Genomic DNA, 22,100 nt, shown 5'->3' on the forward strand with positions numbered 1-22,100 from the left:
CTAATAGCCGAGAGCTGGAAGCCGTCCGAGTGTGCGTCGACGGGTGGGTAAACAAAACATGGTACATAGGATGGAATGTTATTCAGCCTTACAAAGGAAGGAAGTTCTGAAACATCACTAGAACATGAATGAACCTTTAGGACATTATGCTAAGTAAAATGAGCCAGTCACAGAATGATAAATCCTATGTAGTTCCACTTAGGTGAGGCAACAAGAGTAGTCAATGTACAGAAACAGAAAGTAGAACAGTGGTTGTCAGGAGCTGGAGGAAAGGGGAAATGAATGTGAGTTGTTATTTAATGGGCATGGGGTTTTTTTCAGTTTTGCAAAATGGAAAAGTTTCGGAGATTGGTTGCACAATGATGTGAATATACCCAGCACTGCCTAACTGTACACTTTGACATGGTTAAGATGGTAAATTTTATGTGCTTTTCCATCACAATTTAAAAATTTTAGAGGTGATTTTGTATTATTTAATAAAGGACTTAAATTTTGTATGTTATGTATAAAATTTTTGGATAATTCTTGTCTTTCAGCACTGTGTTTGTATAAATCAGGAAAAGGATTCTGTCCTGCTTTAAAGTTATGCGACACCTCCTAAGATTGTTCCTTTACATATAAAAAGGAAATAGGACTCTCTGATGCTCTTACCCTTTTTGAGTTACTTGAACTTTACTTACTCATCAACATAAAATAAATGAGCTCTAATTTTCAGTGGAAAATTGAGATTACCTGAATTTATTGAAGGGAAATAATCTATCTTCATAAAATGAAGAAGTGGTACCAAAAATTTTTGCTTCACTCTTGCAGAAGATTTTGCTGACATTACCATCGTCACAAAGAAGTGGGGATAAGAGCTCCCAGGTAGCATTCTGGGAGGGAAGTTACGGTACCACTATGAACTAAAAACTTTAAATGCTCATAGTTTCCAGTGAATGACCAATCAGTTATTAGGAGGTGTCCTCTCTTGAATCTGGCTGCATAGCAAGCACACCACTTTTGCTTAGATTAAATGTGTAACTTGGGTTGGGACAAGAAAACCTGTTGGAGAATTAAGGGGAACAATGACACCTTTACAGCCGCTGCAGGCCTGGAGTGCATTTGCCAGCTGGCCCACTAGAGCTCTTGAGGAGCAGTGCAGTGTTGAGGAAGCACAGTTTAAAAAACATTTGCAGAGATTAATCCCCCAGCCCCTTAACCCTTAAATATTCAGAAAGTGTTTTGGGGTTCTTAGTTTGTATTTTTCATCTTTATAGAGTCTTCTAAGAAAATGGTATTTTAGAACCCTAACCCCATCAATCAAAGTTTATTAAATGTTGAATCAAGTCATTTTTCCTACATGGTACAGGGGTGCGGGGGAGGGCTGGCCATTCCTTCTGTTTTCCCATAGTCCTTTTATTATAGCATTTATCATGTTATACCACATCGAATTATAATGTTTAAAAAAACTATCCTTCCACTAAACTGTTAGTTTTTGGAGGTCAAGGGTCACATTTTTTCCATCTCTGTATTCTCACTGTCTGAGGAAGTGCCCAGAAGTTAGTAGGTTCCTAGTGAAAGTGCCCAGGCTTGGGAGGTGTCCATGGCCGCTTCCCGCAGGAAAGCCCTATTAGTAAGATTGTGGCTCACACTGCGTTGGCCTAGTGGCCCTGCCACAGAGCAGAGACTGCGGCTTTGGTTTTCTTGAGATGCACCCGTCCTCACCTCTTTTCCTGAGCACTTAAAACGTACAGGCTATTTTACTTTCCTGGTTACATAAATAAATTGAGATCGTTTGACTTTGCTTTTGAAAAATCACCATACATACTTTCTAATAATATCAGTTGCTTATCTGTAGGTAATCACAATCCTTATTTTGTGTGCCAGTTTCTTTAAGGGCTCCTAGAGTAGTGTTTTTCAAAATGGCATGCTGCGTCCTTCCTTTTGGACTGTCTGGTGGCCTGGCTGCGGTGTCTGTACAGAGCAGAAAGCAAATCCGTGCACCCCAGTTGAAGTGAGAGTGGCTGTGTGGATAATTGAAGTATTCCTAAAATAGAGCTAAATTATATTGGAAGAGTCCACTTCCCCTCTCGCACTCCATCCAGTTCCTAAATAAGTGACTCTTAGATTTAGATCAATATTTAGAATTGGATCATAAGAAACAGTAACAAAAGAAGATCACATTTTTATAAAGTAGAGATTTTAATTCAATGAAACACATTTATTATGAACCTATAAGACAAAACATTGTGAATATTTGTGCTTCTCAGCTTCTTCACCTTTTCGTAGTATGTTCTCTGTTTTTTGACATCCACATGTATGTTTAATATACATGTATGTTTAATAACATTATTGGTTAATGGAATGAAATATGAACCTCTGCTATGGGCAAAACTGGTTAGTCTTGGCCTTATTTCATTAAATCATCTAAATATTATTATTCTTATGATATGATTTAAGTCTCTGTATTCCAGAACATTGTTAAGATAAGAAACAGTAAGAAACATGAAGACCAGAGCCACTGAAAGCCTTTTAACTATTATAAACGGTAATTTTATTACTACTATAGCAGATCAGAAATTACAGCAACTACTAATTTTCTTATATAGAGAATTCATTTTATAATTGAACACAATTCCCGTGTAACAAACGACGATAAAAATTATTCTGTACTGAAATGCTGGTTACTCCAGTGACGGACCAGATGTAGTCCCTATTGTTTCTTAAGTATAAGGATGTAGTTGCAACATTGAAAAGGGGCTGTTTGTTGACTCTTATGTAATCAAATATTGCTTGTATTTTGGTGAAACAGTAGCTGTTGTTTTGTTTTTCCACAAGAAAGGTCTGCTTTAACTGAAGTTAATTGCAATTTCTTAGCAGAATTATGTTCAGCTGAGGTGAAAGTAACAGCAGGTTCCAGAGTTTTAGAAACATCAAATGGTAAATTTGAATGAACGGAGAAGTTTTCCTGTATAGAACCATTGTTTTTAAAAAGAACATTAAAAATGTACTTTGAATTCTGTTTTGGATACTTTATTATATAAACCTCTAATTTTTTTCACATTTTTAAAGATCAGGAAGACCAGGATCTAATAAACCCATTTCAGGAGGCTTAGACTCCATCGCTGTGGCAGCTCTCCTGACTAGTGTGCACTGTAGGTGATAAGTTTAAGGGCCACTTTAGTTTTATCGTAATGGTTTTTGAGCCACGGGCCACTGGGGCCAGTTCTGAGCTTGCTCCCTGCCTCTTTGGGTTCTGACCTTTATTCCACTCTGTCGCAGAAAGTGGCAGTATAGTCATAGATACAGATCTCTGAGTTAATATTCCAGAGTCCTGACACCAGTTTCTCCTTCTGAAGCTAGTTAATGGTTCTGTAATATAATGGATGGGAAATAATGTGAGGCTAATGAAGTACAAAAAATTATGGAGCCAAACGGCCAGCATTCAAATGTTGGTTCCACCGCTTTCTAGCTCTGTGACTTTGGACAAGTTAGTTATCTGTAAAATGGCGTAACTACAGTACCCTGCTCATACGGTAATTAAATGGATTATAGCAATACATGTACATAGGTTTCCTAGAACAATATCTGGCACAGGATAAGTTATGATGTCACTGTTAGCTGTAATAGTTTTGTTACTGAGAGTCCCCACAGTCAAGACCCAGGACATACGGCTTATGTTAGGGGCTAAAATCATATGTCAGTCTGGTAGTAGAATATGGTACAGGTTGTTTGTTTTTAGAAAAGAAATTGGAAAACAGGGAAGGGAGAACCAATGCTAATAGACCTGCATTTGGAACTATAGAAGCAAGAAACTAAGAAATCTAGTAACTCAGACAGTTATTCTAATCTTGAGATCAGTTGTGTTTCATTTACACTATAAACTGGCAGAAAAAGCTCTGATTAATAAGCAGAGGGCTTTGCAAAGAGTCAGTTGGTTCTGTACTACATATGCTGACTTAACAAGAAAACACTTTGGGTAACTTGTATACGTAGGTTTTATCTAGAAGTTGGTACATAAATTGGGAATTAGAGCAAGAATTAAAAATACAACAAATGAGGCACATACGGATCCATCTCACCCTGCAGTTAAGATTTGATCTTCCCTGTTATATTTTGTAGCTTGATGCTATGCAATCTATCAGAATTTTATTAATCCCACTTACACAGGCAGCCATCTGGACCTTCTCTAAGCAAAACCAGAGCAGTATACAGCTAAAATGATTGATGGGCTCTGGAATTGATTAGTTGTTCTGTGAGACAAATGAACTGTTTTGGCAGAAAATACCAGAGGTCACTGCTGTGGTCAGACACAAAAGCCTGTAGAATTTTAAAGAGATTCTTTCACCATTGACTTATAAAGTTAACATTTTTAAACAATAATGAATTTTGAAAATATTTTAGGAATATCTTTCCATTGGCTGCTCTCTAGTTTTGATTATAAAGTGGAGGATATAAGTATTAAAAACTAAAATGAATGTTATTATTTTATGCTTTAATTTTGTATTTTTGGTGAAAATAACTGGAATGAAAGCAGTACACACACATTATATTCTGAAATTTTTCTGAAAAGGGTATGATTGGAGACAAAGCTACAACAAATAATGTTTAACTGTAAGTGACTTATAAAATGAAATGGTATGGAATTCCATGTAGTTAGTTATTCAGAGTTTCATTGTTAGATAGCAGTCGGTTTGGGGGGAGGGTTATTTTTCTGTTGTTAACGAACCTACGTAAGTCTCTGAAGTATTTGAGTATTGAAGTATTGAAGACTCCGTAGTATGTGTTTTTTAAAAATTGAATATTTGGATTTTCATGCTTTCAGTAGGTTAAGTCATTCTGGATCACCACTGCATCATTAACACCGCTGCCCTTCGCTCCATAAAGATGATCCCGCTTCCTTTCATGTGTTTGGCTGGTAGTAGTGAAATCCTTCCCTATTTCGCTGTATTGCCCATGATCAACACTGTGTTAACACTTTGGTGATAGGTGATAAATTGGATGACATATGTCTTGTTTCATTCTGGTTATTCTTTGAGGACTACACAAGTGTGGATAGGCAAGTGGGAAACTCCCCCTTGAGAATCTGACTGCTCAGAATGAACTTGAGTTATGGATCTATTCAGCCTGTAAACCTCAGCTGGCATAAGTAATTGAGAAAGCAAAGGTTTGTCTGTGGTGCAGGCCTCGGGGACTCGTGGTCCCCTTCCTCCTCTCTACCTCCCTTTCTTATGAAAATGATCCCAGTTGCACTCCTAGATAATAACACACCAAGCAATTAAAAGCCATGGGTGGCTGGAGAGAGGAGAAAAGGTTTAGTTAATGAGCTTTTCCTCTTCCAGTGCCCATGAGAGCCTCAGGAATGACAAGGCGATTAAAGCGAAGAGATAATTATAGATTATGTGAAAATGGGTCCCTCGAGACCAGTGGGTCTTGACATAAACAGTGGCTGTTGTAAGAGTCTTTTGGCTCTCATAGTCACCCTTTTCTTACGCGCTTTATTTGGCTCCTGTGTCCTCAGTGCCATGACGCCAACCACACAGATAGGCAGATCCACCTGTTTGCAGATCGACAGCCCTTTCTGAACAAGGCGGTCATTCGACAGCTGAAACCAGCCCATCATCTCTTCCTCTCTCCTTCCTCTTTCTTACCCCATTTTCCTTTTCTCTACTTTGTTTTCTCTCTTCTGTCTACCCTTTCTTCTATCTTTCCTGTCGCTTTCTCATATCCTTATCTGTATGCAGTCCCTGTGAAATGCTAGGCACTTTAGAGTTGTTTACAAAGTTCTGTGAGTGCGTGCACACACGTGTGTACAGATGTGTAAACTTATGGGTATGTCATTCCTAGGTCTCTGTGTAATATTGTTCTACCCTCTCTCATCCCCTAACATATCAGAAATTCTGTTTCTTCAGGCTCCAGCATAATCCACATTCATCTACGTTTCATTATTGCCACTGTCATGCCCTTCGCATTGTCATCGTTCCTCTTGAACCGTCATCCTCTCCTGGCCAGGACACCACCGGCCGGTGTGAGAACTGGATTCTCACTTCCTGTGCTGTCTCTTCCCCCGATTTATAGCTCGAACCTCCTCATGTCACTCTCCTGCTTAAAGCCTTGTCATGATCTCCCATAGCACTTGGGATACAATTTGAAAGTCCTTTAACATGTCTTACAGGGCCTCTCGCCATCTTCATCTAAGGCCGACTTCCCTCCCCACCACCTCTTTGTTCACTCCGCTCCAACCACGGCGGCGTATCTTTATTTCCTTGAAAGTCAAATTAATATTTGTTAGATGAATTGACTGACCCCATATACATGAGAAATAACCCCAGCTTACAATATATGCTAAAATCTTATGGTGGTAATGTCAGCTAACATTTATGGTCCACTAATATGATAGTAATTATACTACACTTGTTATATATTCATGTAATTTTCAGAATGATCCTATGAGACGTAGGTATTATTAATATTCGTATTTTACAGGTGAGGAGACAGACTCAGGGAGCTGGGGTCGCTTGCCCAAGGTATCATGGGTAGTCTCTCTGCTCTGCCTTGCGACACTGTCCTACCCCTGGAATGTTTGAGGAAGCATTGTAGTCTCCAGCTGATGAAATTGAGTTTGACAGTTTTTATTATATTAATAATAGTAAATATCTTCAGTTTAAATTTTTAAATTAAATCCCATTCCACTTAGTGTTTTTAAAGATGTGCTTTCCTGGTAAAATTAGAGACTGCAGCCTTTCATTTATCAATATACTGATGATGATGTTTTCTTTGGATTAATTGTTTTTATTGATTTTAGACTTACCTTAATGGTTGAGAATATAACTCAGCTCTGCAGAGCCTGTAAGTCAAGGGATTCTATAGATTTTTCTGATGTGGCCACTGGTTTTGCAAGAATTGATCAGAATTGAACTGTGTTTTTTCTTATAAGCATTGAAAATATCAGAAATTTTCAACCAACTTTTAGAGTTAAGCATGTTTTAAGCAGTGAAAATGAACTGATGTCTTTATAAATCATGGCTAAACAACTTTTCCAGTATAATGAGTTATCTACAAGAAGTATTCATTGATTTTTTTTTTTTTTGGTCATTGCTTGCTTGGGAAAAAAAGTGAGAAAAATATGTTAATAAAATATTAACAACATAAATAAGATAATAAAACTTTTTATTTGAAGCTTTTAGAATTATCTAGTCCTAAAACTAGGTACATTGCTTATTTATCACAATCTGCAAATAATTATTAGTTGGTGAAAGATGTTGCCATTATCACACAACAGGAAGGGGGAAACTAACTGGTTATTTCCCATAACTGAAATCAATTGCAGATCCAGTAGCATTCTGATTTGGAGGATTGTGATTCAGTACACGGGGTGGGCAAAAGGAGGTTTACAGTCGTAATACAAATCCTAATACAAGAATATAAACTGTTTCGCATACTTAGAACTGTGAACCTCCTTTTGCCCACCCGTGTACATGAACTCTCTTAGTCTTTGTTCATTTGCTCACTTGGCACTGTGTATTTTGAACCTGCCCTACCACTTCACTGACTCTGAAGCACCATTGGTTTTAGAACACCGTTATTTAAATACTATCAAGGGAAAACAATGCCACTATTCAATTGTAAGATGCATATTACAAGATCTATTAGAGATGTTAAAATATGAAAAAAAGTTGTATTTTAGAATCAGTGAAATCTGCCAACTTAAGAACAATTTCTAAATGTCTATTTGTCATCTAGGATTTCAAGAATTATTTTAAGAACAACACAATAAATGACAAAAACAAAAACAAAAAACACAACACTTTCTTAAATGCCTTGATCTGAATGCTAGGCTTCCTGAGCATAGTTACAGCCCAAGTGTTTTGCCTCCTGATGATGATGTTTTCTTTGGATTAATTGGCATGGGATCAAAGTATCTTAGAAAGGAGATAGGGTACTATATGCAAGATATTACCTGGGGATCATAGTATAGCCTCTCATTTATGGTCTTTGGTAAGATTGAGACTTGAAAACAGTGTTTCAAGGTGAAATTAACATCTAAAATTTGAATTAGATCTTGATTAAAAGTGGGGATTTTTCATGTGCTAAATAAGGCAGCTGTGACTACTATTTAACCCCCAAGTTAGGAGTTGACGTTACCTGATTTGCTGCTCTTAGATAAGCCTTACACCAGCTTCACTAAACACCTTTGAGTGAGAACAGATTCTTTCAGGTAGAGGACCAGCTGTCTGTATACATTGTTTATATTCATAAATCAAAACATGCTTTAATACAGAGTATCTTAATTTCTAGGTAGATGGTATATATATCTCAGCTTCTAAAATATTGATGGTTTAGACATGTCAAAGATTATATAAAGATTATATAATATAAAGATTATATTTTATATATACACTTATAGTATATAAAGATTATATAAAAAAGAATCAACATTAGACTTTGGGCTCTTGTATTTGGCATACACAGTAGGATGTTAAAAATCATTGCCAAATGAGATCAATGAGATGACATCATTATTTCCTAACATTTTTGGACAAAATAGTAATCCTTTACCTCTCAGATCTCCAAGTTCTGGCCATACATCCAACAAATAAGTAAGAAACTTAAATTCCTACAAGGACCTAATGTTCACCAGCAATGCCAGTGGATTTTGTGTGACAGTGCGCACGCGTTCGTCCTTGAGAGACTGGCTCCTGAGGAGCTCCACAGGGTGGCTTTTAGGTGAACTCGCCACAGATCAGCATTCAGTCTTCAGTCTCAGAGACCTAGGAAAAAGACACCCAGATGAGCAGACCCTCAGAGACAGGGTAGCAATAGTAAAATTCACCTGACTCAGAGGTGTAAATGAAAAGACACTCACTCACCGAAGGGGCTGTGTCCGTGTGGTGGTCCAAGTGCTTAGGGACCCCGGGTGCCCTCCGGTGAGCATGAAGGGACCCAGAAGGACAAATTAATAGTCAGGCGACCACTGGTGAACACGTAGAGTGCGAGGCAGGGAGTCCCTTGAGCACTGCCCCAGTGGCTCTAGCCCCGGTGCTGAGGGGGCCTCTGGAACACACACCGTCGCCCAGCTGAGGGGTACCTCAGGATGCCTTTTTCCTCAGGTGGTTTCTTTGGGTTCAGAATTGGTTTCACTGACTTTTCCCACCTTAGTTGTATCTTCCTTTGTTTTGGTTTTTTAGGTGTGTTAAGTTTAGTGTCTGAATCAAGTAGCTCTTCAGGTCTATCTGGGAGACATTCCTTTTCCAGCTCATTAGTGGCTTATTTAGTTTAAGAGGGCAATTTTATTTCTTTGTATTCCAGGTTTTGGAAGATGAATAGCTGCTTTGTTCCCCAGCTAACTCATAACTTACATTTGTTCCTGACATTATAGGCAGTGAGTGTGCCAAGGGTCTCCGTGACGTATGTCCAGCTCGCCCCTCTAAACTTCGCTGCTGACAGCCGCCCACGACCAAGTGCTGTGGGTCTGCGGAACGCTGCTTGCTGGGGGCGCCGGTCCTTTTCTTTCTTCCCTTCAGCACCCTTCGGCTGCCCAGCTGGGCCGTCAGTCAGCTCTCCTGTGGTCACCCTCGGGCCATCAGCCCACTCCTTGCTTGGAGCCTCTGCCTTCTAGAATGTTGGCCTAGAGCGGTGGCACCCACACAGCCTTGCTGGTGTAGTCCCCAAGGCAATTTTGGGAGACTGTGTGCCCTTTTAGAGTTTTCAGATAACATCTAAAAAATTATTTAGAAGCTGAGATAATTTTCAAGGGTGTAATTTCTGGCACTTTGTAAATAATGAAAATTTAAACACTACTCTTTTAGATGTATCCAATGGAGTCTAAATGCTATAGTGATAATGCATTGTTTTAAATACAAGAACATGGTACCATTGAAAGAAACTGGGAAAATGGTACATAAGATCTATTATTTCTTACAACTGCATGTGAATCTTCAACAGCATTGAAATAAAGTTTAATTAAATAAAATTCTGATCTTGACTTAAAAATATATGAGCAAGTTGTTTAACAGTTAGAAATTTTACATCATTTTTTATTCTACTTCTTCCACATAATTTTATTTCAAAGTAATATATTTTGTGTAATCTTACCATGCTACCATAATTCTCTGCAACAAAAATATGTATATAAGTTGGGCTTTTTAAAAATTTAATTTTTTGTTACCCAAAAGCTCTAACCATTAAATTTTTTCTCATTTGAGCTATAATTATTTCTATACAGTTGATCAACATGCATTATAAATTTTGTTAAATAATTATTAAACATAGGTAAAATTTTATAGAAAATGTGTCAATGATAGGAAGTTTTTAAAAATAGGTTAACACATAAATATTGTTTTAATGAGACAAAGTTTTATATCAAATCAGTTTTTTGTTTGTTTATTTCACCTCTTTATCCTCTAACCTTAGTTATAGAAGGCTTCCCAACACCAAATTTTTACCCAAATTGTCTCTTTGTTACCATGGAAGATTTTATATCTTTAGGCAGTACAACCTACAGTTCATATTTTCCCCCAAACCTTTTCTAGTATATTAAACAGTGTTTTTATGCAAAGGAGGAACATGTTTCATTAATAGTCATTTGCTAAATCTTAATAAAGTCTTGTGGTTCTACTTCCTAGAAGTAGACCATAGTAAGGAGAGAGGTGTGAGCCTTTCTTTTATAAACTAAGGCTGGGAAGTGGGGTGGGAACAGTGATTGAACAGCGGGAATGTGGAAAAGGAGAATTGCGATGAAATACTTACCACAGAAGCCTTTTGCAGGTACATCAGTTTAGGAGAGAGTGTGTTTATATGGAAACTGAGCTGAAAATTCGTTCCCTTAAAACTTTTCATATATATCCCTTTAAGGCCTTGGTATACCTCCAGAGCCCACAGGTATACATCCCTTAGTTTGAGGAATTAGAGCCATTTGTTTATATTTGTGTGGGCATTGGCTTACTCTTTGTGTTTTTATTTAAGAAGTAGTTTTCCATTGCCTATTTACTGTGATAGTGTTTTTATATCCGATTACTCGTTGCTTGGTAAATAGACAAATTGAAATATTTATTGAATGTATCTATTAAATAGCTAGATATATGAGCTAGCCCCATAAATGTGATTTTTAATTCTATGAGATGGACGAAGTAGTAGTTAAATGGAGTTGAGGTGGCCTGCCATGAAACCTAACTATTTGAATTTTTTTTTTTTGGTAGGGAAATGGCATCTTTGTAGAAAGTGGTGCAGGTAGCATACTTAGAAATGGGCAAGGTTCTGTTCTTTCTGTGATTGATGAGAGACAACTGTACTTAGACCCCATCCCCCTTTTCCATAAAGATGTGCCTTTATATTTCAAGAGAATTTCAAAGACAGTTCAGTGGGTTTTTTTCCTTCAGATATATAAATATATTTTGTCGATTTCTGGAAATTTGGAGTAAGGTAAAGAGAGACATTCTGCCTTTTGCTCAGGATACTGTAGGACTCACTTGAGGGTAGGATCACAGACATAACGCATACTCATCTATGAAGAGTGGGTGTGATCATTCTACGTCTTACGTTCAGGAAAGAGAGGGAGAAGGGTAACTGGGTAGGAATAGTAAGAGAAAGGAAGATCAGCTGAGGACTCGTGGAAGGGACCTACCATTTACTCAGGCTCTACTGTATTTGGTAATGGTTGGAATCGCTTGCACGTGTTTCATTTAAGTATGGATGTAGAGGGGAAAATTGCCTCTGGGAAACTGTATTGACAGGGAAATGTGGAGGGAAAAGAGAGAATTTGATTTGTATATTGTACATAATCCTGTTAGGGGCAAGAAAAATGTGGCAAGATGTTGCTCCAGATGTTGCTTCATTTTGGCCACTAGGTGGTGACATTGTACTGACTGCTTGGTTGCTGGCAAGTAAGACTTGGAGTGTGGTGGGCAGGTAAAATAAGCACAAGCGAATCACTTAATTTTTTTTTTATATTAGTCACTCAACTTTGTATCACATCCGTGGAGATTTTATTGAATTTTTTTGATATTTAATTTACATTGCACACTCTACCCTGCAATATTTTATAAATACCTCTATGTGCCGGACATACTTAGCAATGATAAACTGCAGACGATAAGCAGGTGTTCAGATGAAAAACTGCCCCTGCCTTCCAGAAAATCATATACCAAAACACTGTATTTGATGCATATAAGAAACATTGACAATATATTAAGCAAAATAAAAATTTAAGTGTTTGCACTGTATTTATTCCTTTACAGTGTATGGCGTAGGCATACATGCACCCTTGGGATTCAGGGAGAGGGACCACGCCGAAGGCCCTCCCACCCGTAATAACCCTTGCTTATTGCTGGGTATGAGTGACTGACATCCCAAAGCCCCGCCTTCCTTTCCTTTCTGTGCCCCACCGTCCGCTCCCCACTGCTTTCACATCCAGAACAGTTGGTAAGTCATATGCTTTGCATCAGGACTCAAAATGACACAGTCCATTCTCTCACAGCAGAAGTTGCTGCCTCTTGAGCGAGAGGGCTCTCAGTTGCTGGATTGGAGGAAAATAGGTCCCTGTTATTCCCGAGTTGGTATTCTGAATGCACATTTTCCTAGAAACTGTTTTTTGTGGTCGTGAAATATAGTTAAGGTGGTACTATTTGCAACCTTAATTTTAAAAATCAGACTTCTCTGTTTTCTTTCAGAGTAAGTAATCTGGAAAAACATTTTTCTTTTCTACAAAATGGACATTTTCAAGAGACCATATATTCCTTTAAAACATGATTTATTTTTCCTGGAGAAAAAACCTCATGTTCTCCAGCTTGAAGCAGGCTGTTTCTCCTCTGTATTCTGTTAGGTCTTTTTAAAGATCCAGTTTCACCTTATGTTAATGATGTATTGATAATAAACATCCCAACTATATTGTGCATGTGTTTAGTGCCAGGCTTCTTGTTTGTCCTTGTTACCTGTTTACAACAGAGTCTTGCCCAGTGCCTTACATGTAGTTGGTGCTCAATTAAATACATCAGATGCATAACTGAAAACTTAAATGATTTAAGGTCAAAGTAGTGTATTTTAAGTTAATTAACTCTGACTGAAAATAATTTTTATAGGGTATAAGGTATTTGGCTTTTAAAGTAGAAGGACTTCTATAGCTAGGTGCTTTAATATCTGATGAATGGAAGCTAAGGCCTTGAGGTTATAAAACACTAGTTATAAATTTTGGAACTCAAATTGCATTCTTTTAAGCCTGTCCAGAAAATGCAGCCCACGTATGGAACAGTTTCATTGTTAATATTCCAAATTACTTATCCTTTTGAGAATCTCAGTGAAGCTCCCCTGCACAGACATACACACTCAGAAAATTTCACATGAGTTTACACAGATAACTCTGTATCCTATTTTAGAGAGCTCATAGACCCCATATTAAGAACTGCTTTAGTTTCTAGAATAGACTAGAGTTGACTAGTCAGGATATAGCCAGATGTAATAGAAAATGTGGTATATACCGAATCAGTTGATCTGAATGAGTTCTCACTCTCTTATTCTATCTTTGGTAAAAGTGATGCCATTTGGTAGGCCATATAATCTGTCCTTACCTGTTCTTTGTCTGTGAAGTTGTTGCATAAGAGTAAATGAATTTAGTGCATTGATAGAATGGTGCTGGGTACACAGTATGCTTCTCAGTTTTTGTTCCCAGGGTTTGTTTCTGTTATTTCATGAAGGAATGTTGTGATGCTCTAATATCTTCCCCATAAGAAAATTACTTTCTAATTATCTTTTCCTTAAAATTACCTTAGTGTATATATATTTTAAACTTGGGTAACAATCAACTGATCATTCTGTTGTCCTGTACGACAAGCAGAAAGCTGTATTCTGATCTTTGGCACCTCTATATAGACAATACAGTGCTTCTTACTACAGTGATGCAATTGAAAATTTCTAAGACAGAGGAAACATGTCTGTCAGTGTGTAAAAGTAACGGGAGAGAAAGCACAGAGATAATCTACTTGAGATATTATATTAATGAACCAGCGTAACTTGCTAAAGCAATGAATCTTTTTCCTATAATAAAATTTCTAAGAACTTTAGTCTTTTCAGAGGTTGGATGTTTTTTGTCTTATTGAAAATCCATTAATGTTCATGTAAACTTCTTTATAAAAACAGACTTCATTAATGTTTGTCAGCAGCAAACAGGTTGTATTAAAAATATATAACTTTTATGGATTACCTAGTAAGACAAACACTTTTTATTTTTATTCTAATTAGGGAAGAAGACAAAAACATATTTGATTACTGCAGGGAAAACAACATTGACCATATATCCAAAGTCATCAAATCGAAAAATGTGGATGTGAATATGAAAGATGAAGAGGTATGAAGAACGTGCCCTATAATTATTTTCTTATGCTTTCTTGTTCTGCCCCAATGTTTTTTTTCTAAATGGCAGGCCTATGAACTACGACTCAAAATATAGTTAAGAGAGAATATCTAAATGAGACTTCTGTCCATGTTATAAAAGTTACTATGTGAAACTTGCACTCAAATAACTTCTATTTGTTCATCATAAAGGGGGAGACTGTTAACATAAGTGAAATCTGTAAATAATATAAAAATATTTAGAAATAGCTTTAGTGTCCTCTATCATTATATCTTAAATGATATATTTTCCTTTGCTCGGTAAATATATTTCTAGAAAACTGTCAGAATTTTGGTAAATCCAATCATTTAAATATGGTTCCATCATTTAAATATACTTTGTAAAATATATCACTTCTTTTTTTTTTTAAAGATTTTATTTATTTTCAGAGAGAGGGGAAGACAGGGAGAAATAGAAGGAGAGAAACATCAACACGTGGTTGCCTCTCGCGTGCCGCTTATGAAAGACCTGGCCCACAACTCAAGCATGTGCCCTGACTGGGAATCGAACCACTGACCCTTTGCTTTGCAGCCAGGCACTCAATCCACTGAGCCACACCAGCCAGGACAAAATATATTACTTCTTAGGTTTACTTGTTTTGTGAGTAAAACTATTTACATATTGAGCTTGAATTGTCCCTAAATTATACTTGTTTGAAAAGGAACAGACTTCACTAATTCACTTTTATTCATTTTTCTATCTTTGATAATGCAGTGAGAGCTGACTGAAATGACCAAAAGGTGGCAATTGTTAGGAAGAGGACATGGAATGATCATAGATAATGTATAGAGTAGATAAATAATCAACATACGTATTAATTGAGAGCTTTCTGTACAATTTTGCCCTTAATACTGGGTGGGGCAAAAGTAGGTTTGCAGTTGTGAGTATATGAAACAGAGTTTTTATTTTTGTATTATTATTTATTAATTATTATATTATTTTCCATACAAACTATAAACCTAGTTACAGCTACAACATAGTTACATCACAACTTTCAGTTTCAGCTTTTTCATTGGAACTCTGTTGAATCAATGTTTATTATTATTATATAATTAATTACAATATAATTAACAATGTAATATAATTATATTATTATGACATAAATATTGTTCATTGCTGAGTTATGGACTATACTACATGTATTAGCTTTTGCCATAGCAAAAACAACCCCAGATGTCAGTGGCTAACAAAAACATTTCTTTTTGCTCCTATGTCAGAAGGATTTTGGATTACTAAAGACCTAGCTGGGTTCAACAAGCCTTGCTTGGGATCAGTTCATCTTGATTTCATGTATCTTTTCATTCTGAGATCCAGTCTCGGTAGGTAGACACTGTCTGGAGCAGCAGCTGAAGGCAGACAGGCCATATCCCACAAATGCAGTTAAAGATTCTGCTTGGATGTGGCATGTGTCACATCTACTCAGACTTCTTTGGCCAGAATCAGGCATGAGGCCAAGCCCCCGTCAGTAGGGTGAGAAGTCCTGTCCATTATAGAGAAGCAAGGCAAGGGTGGGAAGGGAATGAATAGTTACATAGTTATGACTAAGACAGGCTGCATACCAGGGTACGACATCTGTGCTTCTTAAGGTTAATAATTGTCTCTCTTTTTTCTTCTTATATTTTCTTAGTGTCCTATGTTTCTATCTTTAATTTTTTCCTCAATTTGCCCAACAGAGGTCTTCTCAGTGCAGGCAAACACACGAGGTCCTCAACCCCATGTATTGTTTAGCACTGTCCTTGTGGAGGCCCCTTTCCTTCTTCATCTCCAGTCTGGACTGGCTGCTCTGTAGACCTGTTGCATCGGTGGCATCCCAGACGGCATTTTACCGCTTTCCAAGGACTTCTCTTCCCCTTCCTCCTGGCCTCTTCTGTGTTCCGGATCCCAGGTCTTCGTCTCGTAATTGTTTGTTTCCCTGTTTTGATGGAGAATCTCCTCCAGTAACTTCCTCTTTCATTTATTTCATGGTTTTGGTGGAGCATTTCCTCCAGCCTGAGAATGGTAAATGTTTTGAGATCTTCCTTGTTGAAAATGTTTTGATCAGAGTTCTTGGCATATTCCAAATAATCAGAAACACAAACAAACTGATGAATTAATGAATGACAGGAAAAAAATGAATAACTAGAAGCAGTATAATATAACGCTGGTGAGCTGTGCTACATGGGGTCAATGGTCAAGTCTTTGCAATGTTATTTCCTATCTATACGACCTTTCAAGTCTATTCTGTGACTCAGTTTCTTAATGTGTAACATGGAGATAGTAATAGCACCTATGTTAGGGTTGTTTTGAGGGTGAAATGAGTTAATATACAGCAATTAAACAGTACCTGACCCACCCATAGTGAGAACTCAATAGATTTTAGCTATCTTGATTATCCTTACTGAATAATATGAAAGAATGAGAATATAATGAAGAGATGAATGAAAAAGCCCACCTACCTCCTTTTTTAACTTAATTTTTTAGAGCAGCTTTAGTTTATATCAAAATTGAGAGGAAGGTGCAGAGATTTTCCATGCACCCCCGCCCCCCCACATGCATAGCCCCCTTTGTTGTTAACATCACTCTCCGTAAGGGTCATGTTAACTTTTTCTTTTTCTTTTTTTTTAATTAAGGATGAACCTACATTGAGACATTGTAATCACCCAAAGTCCATGGTTTACCTCAGGGTTCACTCACTTTTGGTGTTTATATTCTATAGGTTTGGATAAATGTATAAAAATAGTACTGAAAACCAGATTCACACCTGACCTTTGCAGAGGTCATTGGACAGCAGTGACAGGGATAAAAATAAATGCCGAGAACGCACACCGCTTACACTAGAAGCCCATTTTTGTGTGTAAAAATAAAAGGAACACTTGTGAAATGTTTTGCTTCGTCCCTTAGTTACTTTGATGCAGTAGCTTCCCAGGCCTTCCAGGTTGTTGCCCACGCAGCCGCCTTCCCCCCCAGCCTGGCAGAACACTGGATGCGGTGCTTACACATTCATAGACTGAGACGCCGGGAATTCAGCTGGGTTCTCTCGTTGCTCCAAGCAGATTTCTGCCCCCTCAGCCATGACCGCTCAGCCGGGGCTTTGAATACTGATGGCAAGCCCTTTTATTATTAATCAGGGATTTGTGTGAATTAATTTGAGAACATGAGGGGGATGAGAGCTTAAAATGAGAATTAAACTTAACATCCTAAATAAAATTAATAGTACTGCTTCATGGTATTTAAAGTTCTAGCAAGTAAAACAACAACTTGGTAAGCCTTGGCGATGGACTAAAGTATATAACCTCAAAGTTAAGTTGCTCGCTAAATACTGTTAACCCCTTTATCAGAAACATTACATTTCTTTATAAATTGGATAACAATTACATTTTGAAAGGACATCCAATTCTTTGTGTTTATCTATGTGATATATAAACTTGAGGTATTCCACTACTGATTAGGATTATTTTAGATGGTATAGGACTTTATTTAAAACGTTTATCCAGCCCTGGCTGGTGTGACTCAACTGTTTGGAGGTGTCCTGTAAAGTGAAAGGTCATGAGTTCCATTCCTGATCAGGGCACATACCAAGGTGGTGGGTTCCGTCTGCGTTAGAGGCACGTATGAAGGCAACTGATCGATGTTTCTTTCTTGCATCAATATTTCTCTCTGTTCCTCCCTTTACCTCTCTCTAGAATCAATAAACATGTCCTTGGATGAGGATATGAATGAATGAATGAATGAATGAATGAATGAATGAATGAATGTTTATCCAGCAAGTTTAACTCAATTTCAGTCTTGCCTTTACATAACCAAAAATTACATTTATTGCACTTAAAATTTGCTATAAGCACATAGAGAAATTTAATTATAGTAATAAAATATGCCACATTTGTATTCTCACATACTTGAAATAAACAAAATTATCATATTTCCTGAAATGCATATATTTGGGTTTGTAACTATTATAGCACATGAACATACGGAAGGTGCCTTTTAAATGAAGTATTAATATTTCATAATGAAGTTATTTTATTATGTGTAAGTAGAGTTCCTGATATATATCTTTTATTTATTCAAGTTGTAATTACTATTAATAGAGTAGAGCAAATATTTCTAATTTGAGAAAATTACATGATATTTCCTACTGATGCAGTAATTAGAACATTGTATTTCACATAATAGAAAAAAGTTTTGTAGTTATATTTACTATTCAGGAAGCTATCAGATGTTTGAAGGTCCAAGTTTATAGCATCATGTTGCTGTGTGTATTCATTTTTATTTAAACTACAACTTTTATTGTATTTTTAACCATTTGCAGAAATATTTGGAAATTGAAGTAGACAATATAAAGACAATGTAAAAGAGAAGACCTAAGAGCCTATTAGTTTTCTTAAATGATGATTCAATTTCTGTCATTGAATCATATTAATATAGCTCCCCACACATGCCAAATATTTACTGTTTTTCAAAAAAATATCTTTTAAGGGTAAAGAATGACTTTAATGTGTAAAGTGTTTACAGTATGAGCACAGTATCTCTTATCAGTTGTCAGACACAAATTATATCTGCATAATTCTTGTCACATGCATTATTTCTCAGATCATTGCCATCTACAATAGACATTAAATGCATGCTTAGTGATGATATTTAAACAATATTTTAAATCTTTATATTAATTTAATTTTTTTAGGACCAATGTAGCAATGTAATAATATTTGAACAAAATAGATTACATTATTCCATTGCAAGTTATCATTGGTCCCCCCCCCCCAAAAGCATTCATCAAGGTCATTGGTTTTCCATAGATTCTTATCTAACGCACGCCTGAATTCCTCTTTTATTGAGCTACTTCTTTAGTTAAGTTCTTTCCTTTCTATGCTTCTGAAGGTACAAGTGTTACACCATTTCCCACATGTTTATTGAAGATCACCTTTCTGTTGAGTCCATTTCTTTCCCTTCTTGCTTTGTTTTAAATCTGTGTGGCTCATGTCAGAATACAATTTACATGCTTTTTGTCTTGAGAAACTGCTGGAAAATCTGGCAACACTGTTTGTATTAACCTAACAAACACAAGTTTTAGGAAGCAGAGTCAGTATACTGAGGCTAAATTTATGCTTTTATTTAAGATTTGAAAAAGGAAGGAAAAAAATGTATCCTCTAAACAACTTTTTACATTTGAGTACGTATTATTTTGGTTGTATAGTTGATTGAAATATTAATTTGAAGGAACTTTGTTCATTCATACCAGTGATTGAGAAATGTCAAATTATGCTCATTGACATTAACACTATTTAAAAATCAAGCATATGGCAGTACTTTACATCAGAAACTCCTATTTGATACCAAATTAGAAAATAAAGTAGTTAAATTCTTATGAGCTTTGGCAATTTATTTTTTTATTTTGGCAAAATATGCATAAGATAAAATTTACCATTTTAACCATTTTTAAGCTATGGGTCTGTGGCGCTAAGTTCACTCACATTGTTATGCAACTGTCACTGACATTTATCTTCAGAGCCTTTTCATTTTCCCCAAGTGAAGCTCTGTTCTCACAAAAACGACTCCCCATTTCCTCCTCCCACCCGCTGGCAACCACCCCACTACTTTCTATCTCCGTGATTGCTCGTGTCGATGGAATCCTACCCTTGTCCTTCTGTGACTGGCTTATTTCACGTAGCGGACTGTCCTCAAGGTTTATCCGTGTTGTAGCCTGTGTCAGAATGTCCTTCCTTTTTCAAAGTGCATAACATTCCATTGTGTGTATATGTTGCATTTTGTTTATCCAAAATCATCACGGACACTTCAGTGGCTTTCATATTTTGGCCATTGTGAGTAATGCTGCTATGAATGTGGATGTACAAATTTTTGTGTGATTTTTTCCTAACACTTAGGTATGAAAAGTTTTAAAGAATTTGAAAGAATTTTGCAGTAATTGTCTATATTCCTACCCACCTACATTCTACCACTAATATTTTACTGTGCTTCTTTTATCAATACCTACCCATCTCCATTCATCCATCAGCCTTATATTTTGATGCATTTTTGATCAGAGTATTTGGCAGACAGTACACTTCCTTCTAAATGCTTCAATATGCATGTCATTAATTAGAAGTCAGTATTAGTTTAGTTTTTCTTTGAAGATAACATTCATATACAATGAAATGCGCGCATCTCGAGTGCACATTTTATTAATTTTAACAAATGCATGTCCCTGTGTAACCAAAACTCCCATCAAGAGAGACCCTTACCCCCTACTGTCACCCCAGAAAATTCTGTCACACTCCTCCCTAGGTGGGTCTTTCTCCTAATTCCACAGAGTTAACAACTGTTCTGATCATTCTTCCACTATAGATTGGTTTTGCTTGTTCTCAAACTTCTTATAAATGAAATTATAATATGTACTTTTTTGTATGAGTCAACTTTTATTTTTCATAATGTTTTTGAGATTCATCTATATTGTATAGAGATCACTGTTTTCTTTGTACTGCTAAGCAGTATTCCACCTGATGAATATATTATCATTTCTCTGTTGCCTTATGATGGACACCTGGGCTGATCTCTTGGCAACTTATTATTGCTGTTACTACTTGTTCTATGCAGGATGAATTAATATCAGCCTTGCTTATTCCTTCACTCTTAAGTCACTAACATTATGGCTTAATAAATACGTATGAAGGGATTTTTAAAAAATTCCCTGATAACTCAGCAACACCATTTCTCTCTGCCTTAGACCTCAGCCAGTGGAAATGACCAGGTAGTTGCTGGTTTGAAATGTGTATCACACATATTCATGCGTAGTTTTCTTTGTATTGCTTGCAAATTAATTACCCCATAGGGAGCTTCTGGCTTTCATGAGATCTTACACCACCTTGCAATATTGCTCCTGTCTTTAAGTTTTTGAAATAACACTGTCCGTTCACTACTGAGAAGGAGGTGAAAGAAGGAGGCATTGTGCAGTTTCTGGTGGTTGTAGGTGGGGAGTTCTCACTGTAACAGCTGCTATAGCAGAAGCAGCAGTAAAGGGGAGAAGGTGAGGACAGGACAGAGGACACAGGGTCATTACAGGTTATTGGTAGGAAAGGCAGTCTCTACTACACCAGTAAATGGAAACAGTTTTTTTGCAGAGAGAAATTCAGGTCGACCTGTTTGCAGTGTTTCATTTGCTAATTAGACAGTATTGTATCACACCATCTTTGGTACAGTGGCAAGGTGCCACCTCCTACAAATTAAACCTACCAACATTGCCGTGTTTTTGTCTACTGTGTGTGCAGTGTGCATGCTTCATATCTGTTCTCGAGACACGGTTAAGAACATCAAGTCTTGTTTTATAATACAGTCTCTTAATTTGTGATATCCCAGAGAAACTGATTTTTAAAAAAGTACATGGTTAGAGGACAAGTAACTAAGGATATCAAAGAAGCATTTAAAATATCATGGCACACTCTGTATTTCCAGAAGGTATGAAAGTAATACCACTTAATAGGTTAGCTGCCACCCTGCACTTTCGAAGCACTTTAGAGTCATTCATCTGTCTGAGGTAGGACAGTATTAGTACCCTTGCTTGGTTAATAGATGAGAACTCTTTCTCCCCCCTCCCCCCTCTGTTTTACTGTATTTGAATTCCAGAATTTCTCCAGAGCTCTCCAAACAGTGCCTGTAATCTTCTGGTAGCCGAACAAAGATTCCTTTTAGCAACTGTGGCTTTCCCCCTTATCTCCTAAGTACCTCTGGGATACTTTTTGCAGAAAGTCGTTAAAACTAGATACAA

At 36.9% G+C, this 22,100-nt stretch overlaps 1 protein-coding gene across 1 annotated transcript in view; it reads left to right on the forward strand.

The window, feature by feature from the left end:
• ACBD6 (acyl-CoA binding domain containing 6) overlaps positions 1-22,100 on the forward strand; it is a 127,520-nt gene that overhangs the window by 40,510 nt on the left and 64,910 nt on the right. The window contains exon 5 of the mRNA XM_054587696.1: positions 14,212-14,317. Within this exon, the coding sequence (XP_054443671.1) occupies positions 14,212-14,317 (106 nt within the window). The remainder of the gene's footprint in view (positions 1-14,211; positions 14,318-22,100) is intronic.

The sequence above is a fragment of the Pteronotus mesoamericanus genome, unplaced genomic scaffold, assembly GCF_021234165.1.
Source record: "Pteronotus mesoamericanus isolate MK-2021 breed Mesoamerican mustached bat unplaced genomic scaffold, CSHL_Meso_final scaffold_1186, whole genome shotgun sequence".
NCBI lineage: Eukaryota > Metazoa > Chordata > Mammalia > Chiroptera > Mormoopidae > Pteronotus > Pteronotus mesoamericanus.